The sequence below is a fragment of the Papaver somniferum genome, chromosome 9 (assembly GCF_003573695.1).
Source record: "Papaver somniferum cultivar HN1 chromosome 9, ASM357369v1, whole genome shotgun sequence".
NCBI classification, from domain to species: domain Eukaryota; kingdom Viridiplantae; phylum Streptophyta; class Magnoliopsida; order Ranunculales; family Papaveraceae; genus Papaver; species Papaver somniferum.
This window is the reverse complement of record NC_039366.1, coordinates 75,821,787-75,841,531: the sequence shown is the minus strand read 5'-3', so window position 1 is coordinate 75,841,531 and position 19,745 is coordinate 75,821,787. Positions and strand designations below refer to the sequence as shown.

Below are 19,745 nucleotides of genomic sequence, written 5' to 3'. Positions count from 1 at the left end.
GTTTGTGGCAATCTGACTCTTTGGACAAGAGTACTATCTCTGATAACGCAACATCAGTTAGGAGACTCTCGGGTGAGATTCAAAGTCCTGAAATTCTGAGAAAAACTCTATCTCCTGTTCCTTGACTGAATCTGCATTCGACTGGGAAAAATCTCTTGATGAGAAGTTGGATGAACTGTCAGATGACAGTGATTCAGAAGAAGGACAAAGTATCGATGAGGAAGTATCTCAATATATCAAGTTGTTTGACCATGCTTTGAAAGAAAAGAAGTCAAAAACTTGCTTGAGTAAGTACACGACTCCTCTTTGTCAAGAAAACAGAAAACTGAGAAAACTCTTTAAAGGATATGATGGAGGATATAATCTCCTAAAATCTATCGTTAAAGATCGTGAGGAAGATGTACGCACAAAAAGGTCTGAATGCGATAATCTTCTCCGAAATCTCTTTGTGTTGAAAGAAAGACTTGCAGAAGCTGAAGCAAGATATGACTCTCAACAAAAATGTTTTGATGACAAAGAACTCAGTCTTCTTGCCAAAGAGAAATCCTTGGAGACTGACCTTGCAGCTGCTCTTGATAAAGTGAAATCACTGGAAGAGAATCTGAGAAGATTCAATTCTAGCGCTACAAAATTGTCTTCTATGATTGGAGCATGTAAAGAACATCGTGATACACGTGGTCTGGGATATAAAGGAATAGACGCTCCAAAAACTAGTAAGATCAATTTTGTTAAAGCTATTGATAATTCTTCACGTGAAAAAACTTTCGCAGCTTGTAATGTGGCTAAAAACAAGGATTCTACTTCTTTCAAATATACTCACACGAGAACGGTTAAGAATAACTCCTTTAACTGCTATTACTGTGGAAATAAAGGACATTCTGAGCGAAGATGCCGTTTTCGGTTAAGGAATGAAAAACTTCACAACATGCTTGTATGGATGTCTAAAGAAGTCATCAAACCTGTCTCTCACATTGTTGGAGTAAAGGGCACTTTCGACAATCAAGAAAACTACTATGATAAATTTTTTCTTAATCGTGCCTTTGAAACAAAAAATGGTAGAAGGAAGAACGACCGAAGAGTAAGTGACTTCTTAAATAACTCTGAAAAGAGGAAAAGACATAGGAGAAATAAAGAAAGGTCAAGTTTCTTGTCACTCCCTGATGAAGGCCGCAAATCCAAGAGTTCAGCTCCAGATTGCTTACATATCAATAATCGAGTCTCAGAACTTAAGATAGGCATAAACAGACTCAAACGGGGCATCAAAAAAACATGGAAAGCGATTGACTCAGGTACTCCTAGTTCATCTCTTAATAAAACTCCTTCAACTATGTCATATTATTTGTCTCTAAATCCTTATGAAGGAGAAAAAGAAGAAGTCAAAATTGATGAGAAAAATGCTCATCTTAATACACCATGACTGCTCACTACAACATCCCCTTTTTAATTTAAGAAGGATGCTCATTGTTCTCAAGAAGTATGTCTTGAGAAGTGCTGTCAAGGTTGTATGTATTCTCTTCCTTTCTTATTGTTGATCTTTAAAATCTGTTGAGCTTCGCTCCAATTTTTCTCTTGTAGATAATCATGATCCTTTGTTCTTGAGAAAATTTCCTGTTTGCGTGTACTTCCTCCAAATAGTTGGTTCTCAACTATTAGTCTTGACACTCAAACTTCATTCTTCTTCCTGTTTGTCACATCTTAAGGCCGTGACCACCAGTGCACGAACTTCTGGCCCACACGAACGTGTACAAGTTCTCCTAGGGTTTTCCATGGAACTTATTTATACACTTGGGTGTCATCCCGTGTTACGCTATTCTGAAGAAGAAAAAGAAGAAGTCAAAATTGATGCTCACTACAACATCCCTCTTTTAATTTAAGAAGGATGCTCATTGTTCTCAAGAAGTGTGTCTTGAGAAGTGTTGTGAAGGTTGTATGTATTCTGTTCCTTTCTTGTTGTTGATCTTTAAAATCTGTTGATCTTCGCTCCAGTTTTTCTCTTGTAGATAATCATGATCCTTTGTTCTTGAGAAAATTTCCTGTTTGCGTATACTTCCTCCAAATAGTTGGTTCTCAACTATTAGTCTTGACACTCAAACTTCATTCTTCTTCCTTTTTGTCACATCTTAAGGCCGTGACCACCAGTGCACGAACTTCTGGCCCATACAGAACTGTACAAGTTCTCCTAGGGTTTTCCATGGAACTTATTTATATACTTGGGTATCATCCCGTGTTACACTGTTCTGAAAGGTCAAAGGTTTTGTGTACACAATGAATGGAGGAAACGAAGATGATGAAGTCAAGAAAGGTAAGACTATCGAGTTTCATGAGAAACCTGTTTTCATAACATGCCTTCATGCCATTGATCATGAAAACAAACTACCAGTTCAGATATCATCACAACTGGTAGGAAATCTTCTTCAAGATTTTGAATTCGTACGTGAACAACTCGGAATCGCAACAAGGAATCTTGAGTTTTTGAAAGAAAAAAACTGAAGAAAGCAACTGATGAGCTCGTTCATGTTCAATCTCTGGTTGCTGACCGGATCTAGTGTTTTTCAGATCATGTTGTCTATAGGAGTTTATGTTTGCCTAATAAATCTTTTTTGTTTTTGTTTTTATTAGAAGTATAACTAGAGTTTGGAATAGCCATTATTGTGATTACACATAGCTATGTCCAACGTTTTCATCTTCATGTTTTTAGATTTATTGGTTTAAACTCTAAATTTGTTTGGAAGATGATTTTTTGCAGTATTAATCTTTATGGTTTTATATATTGCAAATTTGTTATGGGATATATGTGTTTACGTCCGTGAACTATGATTGTCCCGTACCTTGTCAAAACTAAAGTCTTTCGTATGTCGATATGCATGTATTGATAAAAGAAAGAATAGACTTTTGACAAATACAAAAGTTAAGCCTATTATGTCAATTATTGATGGAATATAGGTTAAAATATTTTGTTTTCAAGGATTATGTCTATTGAATGTCGTTATGCGAATAGTGATGGAAAATAGAATGAATCCTTGTGTATTCCGCAGTATTGATCTTCCCTGATTCATATTTTATGTATTACTGTGAGGCTCCGTAAAGTGTCTTGTGTTGAGCATGAAACGACCAAGTTGATTATTTTAATGATTAGCTATGTTGTTGTTCCGTGAGGTACTTTATGTCGAGCATATTCAACTAAATTAATCATCTTGTTTGGTTATTTAGTTGTTGCTCCGTAAGTTTTCTTATGTCGAGCATGACCAATTAAATTGGTTACTTTTGTGATTAGTTTGATTGTGTATTTCGATTAGATTAATTATGGGTTTGTGATTAATCTAATTGTATGTTTTTAAGTCTCCATAAATTCACTTATGTTGAGCATTTGTTGATTAAATTAATCATGGGTACTATCGTGGTTAGTTTAATTGAATATTTTTTGGATTCAAATTCATACTTGTATGTGATTTGTTATGTCCAAAGAAATCCTTCTTTTCTTTCGAAATTAAGGTCGCTCTTGTTGTTCTTTCGGGAATGACATTTTATTGGGGAAAGTTCTTAATTGAACTTGTGCTTAATTGTTAATTCTTTGTGGGGAGTGCGGCTGTGAAATATTATAGAGGTTATCTTGTATCTTTACAAACTCCTTGGTGAATGCATTTAGCTTCGGCTTTATGATTGCATCTAAATAAGATGATATATTTTTGCTTTCTTTTGGTCAAGAAATGTCTCTTTCGGAAATTTCATTAGGATCCCGTTCTTGTACCTTTGCCAATTGTATTGAAAAAAAGGGGGAGAATTAATATGTAGTTCACACTACAAATACATATGGTTTTTGAATCATTATGTAAGGGGGAATGGTTTCCATGTGAGATGGAGTATTGACTAAGGGGGAGTGATACATATCACCATAGTATTGTTGTTGAAGTTGTGATACAATTGGACTTTGACGTTGTGTCATGATACTATGACATTGTATAACAATGATTAAGAACCCTTGTTTTCTCGTTGTTATAGCTATGGATTTTCAACAACGATAATGCTGAACTTACAACCTTTGAGATCATTAGAGTACTTGGAAGTGACGAAGATTTCAAGTAATGTTGAAGATTAGGCGTATGGAATAGGAGCTATAAAGTTAATTTATTTATTTTTTGTATTCCATATATATTGATAGTTTTGTCACTAAAATTGACAAAGGGGGAGATTGTTAGAGCATTGCTCGGTCGAACTCGCATGTGTTGCTATCTCAAGCATGTTTTTCAATGTTAGTGATCAAAACTATAAGTCTTTTTTTCTAGTCTACTATAGCTAAGGTCTCGGACTAGGATAGAAAGTGTAGTTGAGCTCAAGAACTCCATGACAATCATCATATAAGACGAAGGAGTACTCAAGGAACCGGTGGATCTTCATCGACTAAAAGGTATGTGGAGACTTGAACTTATCTATCACTCAAAAGTCTATTTATATCCTATCTTGAGACAAAAGTCGTTTTGCTATATAGATTTAGATTATACACATTTGCTATTTCGAGCCGAGTTTATCTCGCCTATCTATTTCTCGAAATATGTGTTGGTAAGCTTTCGCTTTAACCAAGTTCATCTTTACCTAGTGACGAAAGTCATGACAAGTTTCAATCACTTTGGAAATTGCTTACTTTGACGAAAAATAGTTTGTGAATAACAACTATAGAATATCAACGTCCTCTAAGAATGTTCCAATGGTTGAAATGAGAGTTTAGATTATATAACCATTTGAGGATATAAGCATTATTGTGGAAACACATATATGTATAAGTCCTTATTCCTTGAACCGAGCTTTGAGAACTTTGTTGATCAAGAGAACCGACATGGTGGCGTGAGCCAAGTCCGCGAACTCAGTCCGCGAACTGGCGGAAGTTCTTGACCCGAGAATTTCTACTGGAATTTGTGAACTTCGTCCGGGAACTTAAGTCCGGGAACCCAGTCCCCGAACTTGAGTAGGTTATATCTAAAAACGATGTTTGTGAACTTATTCTTATATAAACTAAGGAATGCAAATGCAAACCGTGGCTATATAGTTCATGAGCCGATTCGAGTGAATCAAATTGTTTTTGTTTCGATTGTGTCTTGTGTAGTTACATAAGATTTCCTTGCAATTGAACAACTCTCTAACTAGTTTATTTGAGTCACTTGAACTAGTTATGGTGAAGAAGAATATGGTTGATATGAAAGCCTAGAAACGTGCATTTCATTGTGTGTAACAAGCTAGTTTTCGATCTAACGGTTGAAAGATATTAGCTTGAATCTAAATCAGGTTTTCATCTAACGATGAATATTGAATGCTCTGTTACCCAACTAACATTGATTGCAAACCCTGATTTTAAAGACTATATAAGGGAGAACTTTAGCAACTAGGAAACCTAATCCCCACACCTTCTATGTGATACTAGTTGTGCTAAGCTAGAGTCGATTCTCCTTTAACCTTTGGTTTCTTCTTCTAAACCAGGTTAACGACTTAAAGACTTCATTGGGATTGTGAAGCCAGACCGATACTACTTTCTCGTAGTTGTGTGATCTGATCTTGATGTTTCTATCGTACGAGTACAATTGTAATAAATGGATTGAGATTGATATCTCCGATAGGCAAGATATAAAAGAAATCACAAACACTTCGTCTCATCGTTTGTGATTCCACAATATCTTTTTGGGTTATTTTGTTTTTGGTACTCATGTTTTGTCCAACTTTTGAGTTTGGTCTAACATTTGTCCAACTTTGCGTTTGGTACCTGGACTTCACATTGACTTCCATTGACTAGGTTAAGTTTAATTTTAATGAATTGACCCAAACTATTTTCTGGTATTTTACCTAAACCGTTGATCTCAGTACACGTGGACGGTCACATAAATTTCATGATATATTAACCTAAAAGCATTTCCTCTTTCATCTTCCTCCCCACTGAAACAACTATCCACCATTTTCCTGCGTCCGCCACCACCTCTACCTCTTTAACTCACTGGTTTCAGATTTGAAATCAAAATTTAGGTTGAAAGTGATATTTGACTGATGCCCTCCCACTTTGTGATAAACAAAAATAAGATTTTTGCTAGAGTTATTAAAGGTTTTGGAGTTAAGGAAGCTATCAGACTTTTCCAATCGAAATCAAAGTTTCAATATCTTTCTAAAATCAACACTCACGTTGTATGAGATGGAGAAATGCAAAAATCATAAGGAACTGAGGGAGCACGTGAAGTAATTTTTCCGGCACTCATCTTATTGATTCATGAAAAACTTTTTTCTTGATCTTGACTTTATTTTTATTAACACTCATCTTATTCATCTCCATACATACAGAAATGGATGAAGAAATTCAGGACGAGATTAATTGATGGAAACACTGAGATGATTTCAGAGTTGATGATATTGGGAAGCGACATTAGATTGCGTTTCTGCTTTTGGAATTCCGAAGGAAAACTTTGATTAGGATTTGATTGAATTAGGAAATTTTGGTTGTTGGTTTGAATTAGGGTTCTTATTTTGTTTGATTTTTGTAAACTCGTTTGGAGTCCCTATTTGGTAATACTGTGGTATCAGCGGAGAACAATAGTATTGTGCGGAAAATGTTGTATAATTGGGAAATCACTTCCCTTCAATTAAGAGTTACAAAGAAAGCGCAGACGTGGTTGTGATGGTGGCAGGGAAGGTGGTGGCGGCGGCGTTGATGGATTTTGAGAGGTAAGAAGATGGGTTTATGTAAAATGTTTGGAAAGTGAAGGGCATGGTAGTAAACTTCTCCAATAATTTTATTTATTTTATTTTTTTAATATAATTTCAAAACAGAAGTCAGTATTTAACTGAGTTAACCGAGGTCAACGTTAATTCCAAGTACCAAACACCAAGCTGGACAAATGTTAGACCAAACTCAAAAGTTGGACAAAACATGAGTACCAAAAACAAAATAACCCTATCTTTTTTCGATGCGTCGATTAGGATTATTGTGAGGTGATTGATAATACTAGGTTGTTCTTCGGGAATATAAGTCCGGTTTATCAATTGGTTCCTGTTCACCTTGATCTATCAAAAGACAGAACAAAACTCGTAGGTATATTCGTGGGAGACGGATTTATCTATTACCGTAGACTTTTCTGTGTGATACATATTTGTTTATTAAAGTCTTCGACTTTGGGTCGTAGCAACTCTTAGTTGTGGGTGAGATCAATTAAGGGAATCAAGTACATAGTATCCTCTGGGATCAGAGATGTAGGAGCATAACTGTACCTTGGATCAGTGTGAGATTTATTGGGGTTCAACTACAGTCCAGACCGAAGTTAATTTGGAGTAGGCTAGTGTCTGTAGCGGCTCAATACAATGTGTGTTCAATCTGGACTAGGTCCCGGGGTTTTTCTGCATTTGCGGTTTCCTCGTTAAAAAAATTCTGGTGTCTGTGTTATTTCTTTTCCGCATTATATTTTGTTATATAATTGAAATATCACAGGTTGTGCGTTGTTCAATCAATTAGAATATCCGGCCTTTTGGTTGTTGATTTAAGTTGATTGACACTTGGATATTGGTCTTTGGTACCATCCAAGTTACTTATTTCTCTAGTATTTGATAAAGACTCGCAGATTTCTATTTGCTTGAGTATATATCAAATCGAGAGATTGAGATATAAACTCTTTGATATACTTTTTATCTAGATTGAGTCTGACTGTCTAGTTGATTCTGTAGAAAGTATATTGGAGTTTGTCCATACAGATTGCTAAGCGAAATATTGGGTGTGGTTGTTGTACCCCTACTTTTCAAGAACTATTTATTAGATTTATTATCGAGTTTTCAAACTAGTGGTGAATGTACTAACACATCAATTTTCGTCAATGTTATTTTTCAATATTGGTGGTATACTTCTTTTAATGTCGGCGAACCTGATCTTCACGATAAACGATTAATTTTTCCAGTCGTGTACAAGTACAAAGCTGAGAATTGGGTTGGTCAGATTAATGATGGTCAAAATATCGCTGCTATGCAAAGGATGAAACAACTATGCAGAACTAGTGTCAATATTACGCCAATGCCGTATACAGTAACTAATGAGTTCCATGAACCAATGACATAAAACATGCTACAGTTGAGCCTTAAGGGACTTGTGTTTTACAATCCAGTTATTGGTCAGGGTATTTGGTACTACGGAGAAAGACATCTGTTTCAGCTACAAGGAAGAAAGATAAAAGCAATCAACCCGTTTCCAACTTCACTAGTTTCACATGATGATTGGATAAAGTTGATAAACAATGGACAACCTTGGGAAGAAGCTGATGATTTGATCCAACAACCAGTAGATGACTTTGATTATTTCAGTTGGTTTCAGAACGTATGTAAGCTAAATATTGCTATTCATCCACAAAACTTAGGTAGTGTCGACTTTCCAGCAATAGGAAATTTGCCACTTACAGATCTTCCATCCCAACCCCCACCACCGACGGGCGAACCATATACGTACCTAAGTACGCAAATGGGGTCGTCAAATATGCCTTCAATACTTTGGGAAGTCAGGACTTTATCACCAAGTGGAGATGTTGCTACAGTTCCACTTACTAGTGAAGGTTTGCTGCAACGCTATCCATACTATGGTGTGGTGGCATCACCATAAGAGTTTCAGGATTGGTGTAACAATTATGATCTTTTTATCAATCAATTCCAGAATTTTTACTTGAGCCAGATGCAAGCTTTGAGGGAGTATGAGTTATGAATTGCCTGAGACTCCGTTAGCATCAAGTTCTCAAATGCCCAGTGGAAGTGGAAGTCGCGGAGGTCGTAGAGGTCGTCAACACACTCCAGCTGTGATGGAAGAGAGTATGGTGGAGGAGACTCAGATACCACCAACAGCAGCAAACTTGGAGACGGATTTCCAGTCTCCTCTTGGTTTCATTCCCCAAGGTCCTGTACTTACTCCTGCTGGTGGACACGTCAATTTGGATGCATTTAGGCAATCCGTAATTTATACCCCAACAAGTTCAACATTTCACCGATTTCAAGCACCTCCAATGGATCCAGTACAATTTCAAGGTTATGAATCACCTGATGCTACTCAACCACCATCTCAGAGTCCAAATAATGAGTTTTCACAAGATCCAACAGGCTTAGGGGATTATGTATTTGGTGGTAATCGTTAGTTTAAGAGTTTTGTTAGTTGTTATTTCGTGGTTTGTCTAAATCGCTAATGTAATTGCACTTTTGTTTGATAAATAATAATCTTTATTTAAAGTTTTCTACATAAGTTTTCTACATAAGTTAAAATTAGGAACTTATAATTGATAAGCTAGATTAAATTGTGGCAACACTTTTAAGATTGCATAACAACTTGCATATCGGGACTTCTCTCCGTTGTCACGCAACCACTTTGCACGACATCTTTGATCAATCTCCAGCAGGGTTTCACCACTTCTCATGTTTCGAGCCTCTTCCCTTATCGTACCAATATACTTAATAACATTCTTGGAAACTATGGAGAACCGAGCACCCAACACCATCGAATTACGATTGTAGAGGTTCGTTGTTTCTTCTTCAAATTTCATTAAAACGCGTTCCCAAAACGGAATAAGCCGTAATGCGCCATCAACGATTGGATGATTAGTGTAGAAAACATAATTCCTGCAGATGCATTCATCTTCAAACGTGCTAAAATTGCGCTGTTGTGCAACACTCCAACTATTTGCTCTTGTTAATTCATTTTGCAAACTAGCTCGAAGTGCAACTCTTTGATTTTCGGCCGCATGTTCCTCTTCTATGAATTGAGCCATAGACATGTTTTGAGCCATTGGAAAATCTAAAAAATAGGAAGAAGGTGTGAGTTAAAATGGTAGAGGAATGTGGTATTTATAGGGGGAAAGATTTATGACCGTTGGATCAGATTCTACCTAGCGGTGTAGACTTGACCTGGCTTGGCTAAGTGGCAAATTTGCCACTTAGCCAGGCCAGTTTGCCATTTTGTCAGCTCCATAGTGGGTGCAAAAATGGCAAACTCTTTGGTTTGCCACACCCATAGGAACTGGCCTTATAGAGCGAAAATCCCAGGGAAAAAGCTACCCACAGAAAAAGCTAACAAACCAAAAATAAAACTAAGATAAAAAGTTGCAAACCACAACAGAGACCACTGCATATTGATCCAAATAGCAGAAGATTGAAAAATAAGCATAAGCACCTTTGTATTAAGCTATATACCCATGTAGTTAAGCGAAAACAAGAAAAACTTCTCTTCTTATTAATTATCGGGAAATAAGTTTGTACGGATGTTCATAGTACATCAAGGAATCTACTTTTTGAGGAAGTTCTTAAACCAAGTAGCAGAGGATTTTGGGTACCGCTTTAACCCATTCTTGTAATCTACATAGTTAATTCCAAACCTAACAGTATAACCACTGGACCATTCAAAATTGTCTAGCAATGACCATGCGAAGTATCCTCTCACATCAACTCCTTCCCTGCAACAATGTTAACCAATCACCAAATATATTTTTTTAAGAAAAACATTTCCCTACCTCATAGGGGAAAAAACACGTAGTTTAGTGTAAAGGAGAGGAAAATGATACTCACTTGATGGCCTTTTGAAGATAAAAAAGATGGTGATCAAAGTACATAATCCTCAAATCATCCTTCAATGCTTCCTCCAGTGATAAATTAGGATCATTCGATTCTGATATTCCTGAAAATTATAAGAATGCATGCATGTAAATATGCAGACATGAACTAGAAACAATCGTTACAGTTGTGAATTGTGACCAGTGACAATATAATAGGTAGTACCCCTGATTACCATTTTCAGTGATATATATAATTGGATTCTTGTACTTTCTCGTCGTGTAATGGAGCAGTTTTCTGAATCCTTGTGGGTACACATACAACCAAGGTGACCCTGACTGCAAAAAAAAAAAAACAAAAAAGAAAACAGATTGCATATTACATGTGAATGTCCAGTTTACTAAAAGGCTAATATCAAGTTAGAATAACTCTGATACCTTAGCACCAATTGGGATTCCATTCCGCTGTGCTGCTCACAATTAGAGAAAATACGAGTTAAATAGCGACCACATAAACAATGAACGAACTATGTGATCATTCGTCACTCGTGCATGCATCTCGTGAGCATCTAAAGTCCTGAGGGTAGTGATCATAAATCAAAACGACTTGGTGAACTGAATTCACTTACTGGTGAGCTTAGTTTGAGCATCATTCATGTAACTTGGAATCACGTTAGTATTCTCTGTGGAAGGAACATGTTCTACATAATTTGCCGTGTAGTAATTTACTCCGATGAAGTCACACGATCCTTTGACTAACTTTGATTCATCTTTTGAGAATTTCGGTAGCCGATCTCCAACCAACGATCTCATGCTGTGTGGGTATTTTCCGTAGGTCAATGGATCCATGAACCTATATATCCAATAGAACATGTCTTAAGTTATTATATCTTACTTCTAACCACCATGCATATGTAAGATTGGGAGTAGTTAAAATACTTACCACCCATACATAAAGTCAAGGGCTCTGAATGCAGCATTTTGGTTCAATTTGGAACTTGAAATAGGCACCATCCAATTACTCCCTAATGTTATTCCGATGTTTCCCTTCTGAGTTCTCTGCGTACCAACATTTTAGTATTCTGTAATCTGCTGATGCTTCCGAAAGTAAAATTCTTCTTATTTTCTTAATAGTATTTAATTATTTTTTATAGGAAAAGTAAAATTTCTCTTTTTTTTTTTTATGAAGAACAAAATTTATAGTACGTACCTTATAATTGTGTTTGTAAAGGTTAGCAGCCACTGCATGAGCAAGAAGGTGGTGATGCGCCACTATGTATGGTTCAGTACCAGAATTACCAAGAGTACAGTTTGCTACCCATTTTGAGCATCGACCTGGTGCAAATCGGCCTACTGCATAGGCAATAGTGCTATATGTCCAAGGTTCATTAAAAGTGATCCAGTGCTTCACTCTATCACCAAATTCTTTGTAACATAACTCTGCATAATCCTTGAAATCATCCCTGGTGACCAAATGACAGTTTTTATTTTTTATTTTTCTATGGGTACGTCTAGTAGACCTAGAGGATCTCTCAATCAAATTTCATCTGTCTATGGACTTTTAATAGGGAAAAGATAGGTATGAAGTGTACTTACACAATGCGAGGACTCAAAAAACCACCATACTCATCTTCCAGGGGTTGTGGAAGATCCCAATGGAATAAGGTTACAAATGGCTGCACACCTGCCATCCCATTATATTATGATCCTGTTATTATTGTTCAATATTACAGTCCATGGACCATGGAGAACGAAAACAGATCGAAATTCTAAAGGTTACCTCTAGAGAGGAGTTCATTGATGAGGTTGTTGTAATAAGTGATGCCTCGTTTATTTACTTCCCCACTTAATGTTCCATCTAATTTATCATTCGATGAGATACACTTACACAAATTATTTTAAGATGTAATGATTTTCATGAAAACATATATGCAGGTGATGACTTACTTGGCAAGAGTCTCGACCAAGAAATAGAAAACCTATAAGCATCCAATCCTATTTTCTTCATGATTCCCACGTCCTCTTTGTAACGATGATAAGAATCAACTGCCACATCCCCATTGCTACCATCGCTTATCTTTTCTATTGCAACCCCAAAATCATTTATCATTAAACAGCCCAAAAGTAAATTCGTACAAATACAATATGGTCATAATTTACAAAAGAAAATACAAACATAAAGAAGCCGAGTGGGCACCATCAAGGGACGCATATGTCTTATTTTCTTGTATCCTCTTGCTAATGCAGATTAGTGGAGCACTTATTTAACTTCTCAAGCCTGAAATATTAACTCTCAAGTGCTAGACCGACAAGTTTAATGGTTCTTGTTATCTTACATTTACGCTTTTAACTTTACTTTTTAGGGCGTCCCACCTAGGGGTTTTCTCCGATAAAAAGGATTAATATCGGGATACCAAATTTCACTGTGAATATATGGAACAAAATAATTCTCTCCTAAAAATTTACTATGTCATATTTTTCTTGATTGATAGAAATTTTTGGTGTTAACGAGTTTCTAACTCAAGTTACTGGTGTGGTCATCAATAGACATTATCGCTGTGTTACAATAAAGTCGGCAATAGTGAACTAATTTTTATCGAGAGTATTAAAAATTACGACCGCTCTCTTAGTAAAATTGATAGTATTATCTTGAAATTCTATATTAGTTGTACTACGCTGCCTAAATGAAAATTAATCTGAGTAATTTTTTCTGTAGACGAATTTCTCGCGTACCACAACGTTTGCACCAAAAATAAACGCATTGTGTGACATATATCACTACTATATGCCAATTTAAATTTCGGAAAATGAGTCATTTGTTCAAATATTTTTAAAACATGGTTCTAATTGACGAGTAAAAATTAGTACGGGTGAAATGGACACAAAAAAATAGCAAGAACGAAACTGGATTCGTCCTGCCTTAAACTTTAAAAAGAGCGAGGATGAAACTGGATGCATCCTGATGTAAATTAGAAAAAAAAAGTATTTTAAAATGGGTAGGATGAAACTGTTTACATCCTGACTATGTTTACATTCTCGTCCATTTAAACAGATTCAAATTTTACATGTCTTTTTCATCCAAAAAATGTTGATTTTGGTGTTTTTCACCAAATTTGTGTTTGAATTTCAACTACTGATAATCGTTAATCTACATATTCATTTAAGAATATGTAGATTAACAATATTATAAATTCATACCATAAAATAGCTCCATAATCATTTTCCACGTAGGATTAAAAGCTATGGCTTTCCCATATCGAGGAAGCTGTTGGAGATGGGCCGGAATCCGGATAGCCTTAGGTCATTGCATCTTTGGGTTAATTAATATCAGTCATCAAAAATAAATAGCTGACACAGTCGTGATTTAAACCTTAAAATCTGGAAGGAATTGTTTTTTCTAGAGAAAATGACGAATGCCACGTGAGCTTGGACCAATATGTGGAATCAAAAGTTTGGACGATACTTGTACGCCCACCGATCCATTTTGTACTAGTGTTAGAAGATCTAATTATGGGTAGGCTTCCCCGGATTCGTTAGGCCCGTGAAAATGACTTAAGTTTGTCAAACAAACAACCACAAAGAAAGTAGTAGGCATTCACAGCAACAGTACTGATGAACAAAAAGGCAGTAGCAGTAGTCATTCTAATAGTAAACTTCACACTACACGCCATTCTACATTTGTCTACAGTTCGGAGACGACTTCTTTTTTCCAAAAGTAGAATTAGACACCACCCAAGTGTTGAGAATCATTAAAACCATATACGAACTGATTAGACATCTGATTTTAGTAAAGCTTATGCTGGACAGTTAGACAGATTTTTGTGTAGTTGCTATGAGGATCAGTGAGACACTGAGAGTGAGGTAGTAATCCTAAAAAAAAACACATGGTCAACAAAGAAAAGAACATTTAGTGTATGTTATGCACTTGTTAACTAAGCTCGGTCCTTAATAATGATTTTCTAACTACTTACAGAACTTCAGTCTTCACACTTCAGATCCAGTTACACCAAACATCTACCTAATTGTTATCAATCTACTTCATTACTACATACCTTTGCATTATACCCCTTCTTTTCTTTTTTATTGGAATTGTCGACTTAATTTCATGATGCTCATCCTCTCAGAATATCGAACAATTAAGTAATCGCAGCGAGATCCAATTAACCGACAAGAGATATACATACTCATAATTACGAAGACCAAAGAGACCGAGGAAGTGTGTGTGTGAGAGAGAGAGATTACCAGGAAATTTGTGAGTCCAAGTATCCCAAATACTTGGCCCTCTACCATCTTCACTCGCTGCACCTTCATACTGCACGCAAGCATTTGAAATTAATAGAAATGACCGATGAAACAATGAACGATCATCCTAACACTTAACAAAACAGAGAGAGGGACAGAAATACCTGATAAGAAGATGAAGCTGTGCCGAAAATGAAACCAGTAGGAAAACTGGTCCGATTATGTGTAAATGATGACAAGTCATGATTAACGTTATTCAACTTATCAACAACCGAGCCTGATGAGCAAGCTACTGCTAAAAGGATTGCTAGAAGGAAGCGAAAGATCATTGTCGAAAATACTGATGATGATAAACCAACAGTCTTCTTCATAGCTATACGCCGCCCCCTCGGTTACCCAAATTTGCCCCGTCTTAATTTTCCACTATCCACTATAAATAGAGAGAACTGATGAGTGTGACCATACTAGACTACTAAACAAGTTGTTTTACAAATCACGAAATTGCCCCCTGTAGTGTACCCTACCCTACGGGTGCTATTTCCATCCCTTTTTTTCCTCCGCAACACTGGAATTAAGCTCGTCCAGCTAAACGAAAGAGCCACTGATAAATGCGGTGTGTGATAATTTAAAGCCTAGCATTTTTTGGGGCCACCCAAAAGGAATTAGGGGCTAACAAAAAGATAAAATAGGATCACCCAAACCTAAATTGAAACTAGCCCTTATCTCGCGTATTTCGTAATGGAAAAATTGTCCTTCCACAATTGGTAGTAAGGTGTGTTACTTTAACCTCCGAATATACTCAATTTTCGAATTTTGGTACTGTACTACCATAATCGGTAGTAAATTTAACTTCCGAATGTATATTGGCCACAAAATGAGATTTTGCCAAAATTTTAAAATTTTCGAACTTTGATACTACCATAATCGGTAGTACAGTGTGTTACTTTAACCTCCGAATATACTCAATTTTTAAATTTTAGTACTACCATAATCGGTAGTAAATTTAACTTCCGAATGTATATTGGCCCCAAATTGTGATTTTGCCAAAGTCCTAAATTTTTCGAACTTTGGTACTATCATAATCGGTACTAAAGTGGGTTACTTTACCCTTCGAAAATACTCAATTTTCGACTTTTAGTACTACCATAATCGGTAGTAAATTTAACTTTCGAATGTATATTGGCCCTAAAATTTGATTTTGCCAAAATCCTAAAATTTTCGAATGTTTGTACTATCATAATCGGTAGTAAAGTGTTTTACTTTAACCTCTGAATATAATCAATTTTCGAATTTCAGTACTACCACAATCGGTAGTAAATTGTGTTAATAAGTGATGCTTATATCTACCAATTGTGTTCATGGTCCCAAATTCAAAATTTCGAAATTTTCTACTTTCACAATCGTTAGTTAATGGTGTTCATTATCTACTGATTGTGCGTAACTTTTAGTACAGACAAATTGAATTTTTTGAATCAAGAATAATTTGTAGATAACGATCAATTTAACTACCGATTATGGTTGATGTTCTTAAGAAATGAAGAACATCAACCATAATCGGTAGGTAAAGTATATTATTATCTACCGATTATGTTTCTTCTACTGTAAATCCAGAAACATCAACCATAATCCGTAGGTAAAATAGATTGTTATCTACCGATTATGTTTCTGCTACTGTAAATCCAAGAAAATTTTCGGATCAAATTTTTTGTTTCAAGTAATCAAATCCTAATTTTGAATCACAACTACTATCATCTATTTGTTTTGTTTGTTTAACTCCTTTTTTTTTTTGATGTTCTAAGTTTCAACTTTAAGGTTAATGAATTTTGAATTTTAAACAATCAATCATAACATTTGTTTGATCGATGATCTTTGTTTTCAATTAAAATTAAAATGATGAAAAAAAAATTCAATGGGTAGAAAAGAGAAGAAGAAGAGGAATGAGATGATTATGAAAATAAAGGATATAGGTTTAGATTTAGTATAAAGGTGAAGGACAATATACACAATTTTCTATTTTTAAGACACCCCTTAACCCCCTTCAATGGATGGGAATAAAAAGGTGGCCTCTAACAACTTCAGCATCAACAACTAAATGAATGTTGTCCAGCTCCATGGCTTTAGCCCACTTTAAACCTTCTAGTACTGCCATGCATTCTCCAGTCTCAGCATCAATTACTCCAGTTGCATAGGTTCCTTTGAATCCTGTGCAGTCACCTGCAATATTGTGCAAGACAATGCCAGTACCACAATCATTAGTATCTTGGTCAAATGATGCATCAACAAATAACTTAAAAGAGCATGTGTTTTCTCTATGAATGTAATGCAAGTGAGCAAATGTGTGATTGACAGGAGATGCAATGTTAGAGACTGAAGAAGTGATATCAACTAATCTATCTTGCACAGAGTTATTAAAACTAACCAGTTAATACTGAATTCTAGGAAAGGTATTCATAGGGTTGAGTGATTTATCCTGGAAGATACAGTCATATCTCTCTTTCCATATTATCCAGCATCCTACCATTAATAGCTCTCTCAAGCTCTAAAGATCAGCAACACCTACATTTTGTACATCTTGAAACCATGAAATGATCCATTCTCTCACTGACTGGCAGTTAGTTATTATTTGATCCATATTTATGTTGAGAGATCTCCAGACTGCTTTAGCATGATTACAACTAATTAGCAGATGATAAAGAGTTTCATCTTCATGCTTACATATCTCACAGTGAGTTTCAATATGTTTCATGGCTTGTAACAATCTTATTCTTGTAGGAAGAATACCTTTTAAACACTTCCAGATAAACAACTTAACTCTATGTGGTAGCTTCATCTTCCAAAGTGCCTTCCAACTGCTTTGGGCACAACATTTAAAGTTGCCCGTTGATGAACCCTATCTTCCATAAGTTTATTATATGCACTCTTTACAGCAAACTTACCATATTTAGAAGGAATCCACTTAATAACATCTTCTTCTTGAAGAGAGAGTTGCATCTTCTTGATTTTCTCAACTGTGTCAGGAATGAATAACATGTTGAGCAGTGAAGTATTCTAATCATTAGTCTCTGAAATAATCAACTCACTAACATATACATAATGGAGATGAGAGGGATGAAGAGGCTCTACTTTAGTGTCTAATCTAATAATTCATCTGTTAAACCGAATTTTAGTGACTTGCCATTATTAACCTCCATACAATAATGACTGCAAATTCCTAATAGTATTCTAAGTGACTAATCCTATTAAGGCATGAAGAAAAATCTCCATGGTGGTGTCCCCTGAGGTTGTAGGTGAAACTTCTTCTTCTTCAGATTCCTTTAAAGGTGGAGATGAAACATCCTCATCAGAGGCTACAAGCATGAATAATTTGTTGGGTCTTGCAACTGTGACCTGGTCTGTAAAAAGCATCACAGTTGTAACATAATCCCTTGTCACACCTAGCTTGCATTTGTGTGGGGGTAAGCTTTTTTATCGATGGTATTGATGGCTCAGGTTTAGTTGGAGTAGGTGGATGGGTGATAATGGGTTTATCAGAAGAAAAAGAGGGTTTGGACAGATTGGTAAGAGGTGGAAGAGCTGGTTTAAAAGTGTTAGAGGGTGAAAAAGAGCTAGTTGATGGGTGAAATTGTCTGGGAAACTGCTTATACTTTTTTGCATAATTATCCACAGAGGCTTGTTGGATCCTTGCTAAGTAGAATGCATCAGTGTCACTAGTTGGCTTAAACATTTGAACAGTATTTCCAATTTCTTCTTTCAGCCCACTTATAAAGCTCATAGTAAAGTAATCGTCAGAGAGATTCTTATTTCTGGATTTCATTATAGCTTTAAGTGACTCATATCGTTTATAATAGTCTTCCACAGTGGTGGTCTGAGCAAGCTTATTAAAACTACCAACATAATTATCATAAGCAACATCTTCAAAACGACAACATATATCCCTAGCAAAAGTCTCCCAATCAATAAAAGGTTTTCCCTCAACATAATCTAAAAACCAAGCGTCTTCTTTACCATCCATATGGATGGAAGCTAAATCTACCCGTTTCAATGGATCTATAGAATTAAGAAGAAAATAACGTTCACACTTTCTAACCCATCCCCTCGGATTGGTACCATCGAATCTAAGGAAATCGATTTTGGGTTGACGCATAAAATTACCTGAAGTTATATGAAATCCATCATCAAAAGGATTACGCTGATTAGATGAATGTGGATCTGATTCAGCCGCAAAAGATGGATTTGAAGCAGCTATAACGGGAAGACGAACTAGTATTTGATCAAGTGAAGATTGAACTGAACCGATTTTGTTGTTAAGCTCCTTAACCTCTTTCTCCAAGAATGAAATTCGATCACCATCAAGCTTCTGCTGTAAGCCTCGACAACACAGTCAGGGGGCTAATGTAAACATGGGAATTTGACAGCATGGGTGTGCCCGTAGTAAAGAGATGTTGTTGTATAGTAAAGCTCATATTATAAGGAGGTTGTCCACTTGAGGTCAACACTAAGCCAACTCTTCCGAGATTTCCCAGAAGGAAAGAGGGTATAGCTAGTAGAATATCCTAAAAGAGAGAGAAAGAGTTCTCCAGATAATTGTATTGGGATTAGTCTCCACATTATCCTATAATAATATTTGGGTGTTTACACTTACAAGATGGACATTTTGTCCACCCTTTTCGTGCAACTGTAGCTAGGAAGAGAAGGTCTCTTCTTTGGCAACATCCAAAACAAAAGAGCTTCTCGCAACTTGGACAGGCCGTTCTTGTAATACCATCATCACCACATTCATTCAGAATGACCTCAGAGCAACCAGGGCAGTAAACTCGATTGCCTTGACGACCAAACTTGGCAAGAATTTCAGATTCACAAAGCAAGTCACGCCATCTGACAAAAAGTTTTGTCGAGACAATGGAACGACAAGATAGAATCTCAAAGTAAACGTTACACTTGAATTTAGGGCATTTGATTGCGGATCTG

At 36.1% G+C, this 19,745-nt stretch overlaps 1 protein-coding gene across 1 annotated transcript; it reads right to left on the bottom strand.

Moving 5' to 3' along the window:
- Positions 1-10,187: 10,187 nt before the first annotated feature.
- On the bottom strand, positions 10,188-15,194 carry LOC113309581 (beta-glucosidase 12-like). The gene is made up of 12 exons (XM_026558020.1): positions 14,942-15,194; positions 14,778-14,847; positions 12,483-12,617; positions 12,316-12,393; positions 12,132-12,219; positions 11,746-11,998; positions 11,479-11,594; positions 11,165-11,388; positions 10,974-11,005; positions 10,772-10,874; positions 10,552-10,660; positions 10,188-10,439 (listed from the first exon to the last, which is right to left on the bottom strand). The coding sequence occupies exons 1-12, from the start codon at positions 15,146-15,148 to the stop codon at positions 10,271-10,273; spliced, it is 1,584 nt and encodes a 527-aa protein (XP_026413805.1). The 5' UTR covers positions 15,149-15,194; the 3' UTR covers positions 10,188-10,270.
- Between the last annotated feature and the right edge of the window lie 4,551 nt (positions 15,195-19,745).

Bases quoted from the DNA above. Each gene is read 5' to 3' on its own strand.
- LOC113309581 (XM_026558020.1), bottom strand. From the start codon at position 15,148: ATGAAGAAGACTGTTGGTTTATCATCATCAGTATTTTCGACAATGATC. The intron at 12,394-12,482 runs GTAAGTCATCAC...ATGATAAATTAG, and splicing joins TTGGTCGAGACTCTTGCCAA to ATGGAACATTAAGTGGGGAA. The intron at 10,661-10,771 runs GTAATCAGGGGT...TATAATTTTCAG, and splicing joins TATATATATCACTGAAAATG to GAATATCAGAATCGAATGAT.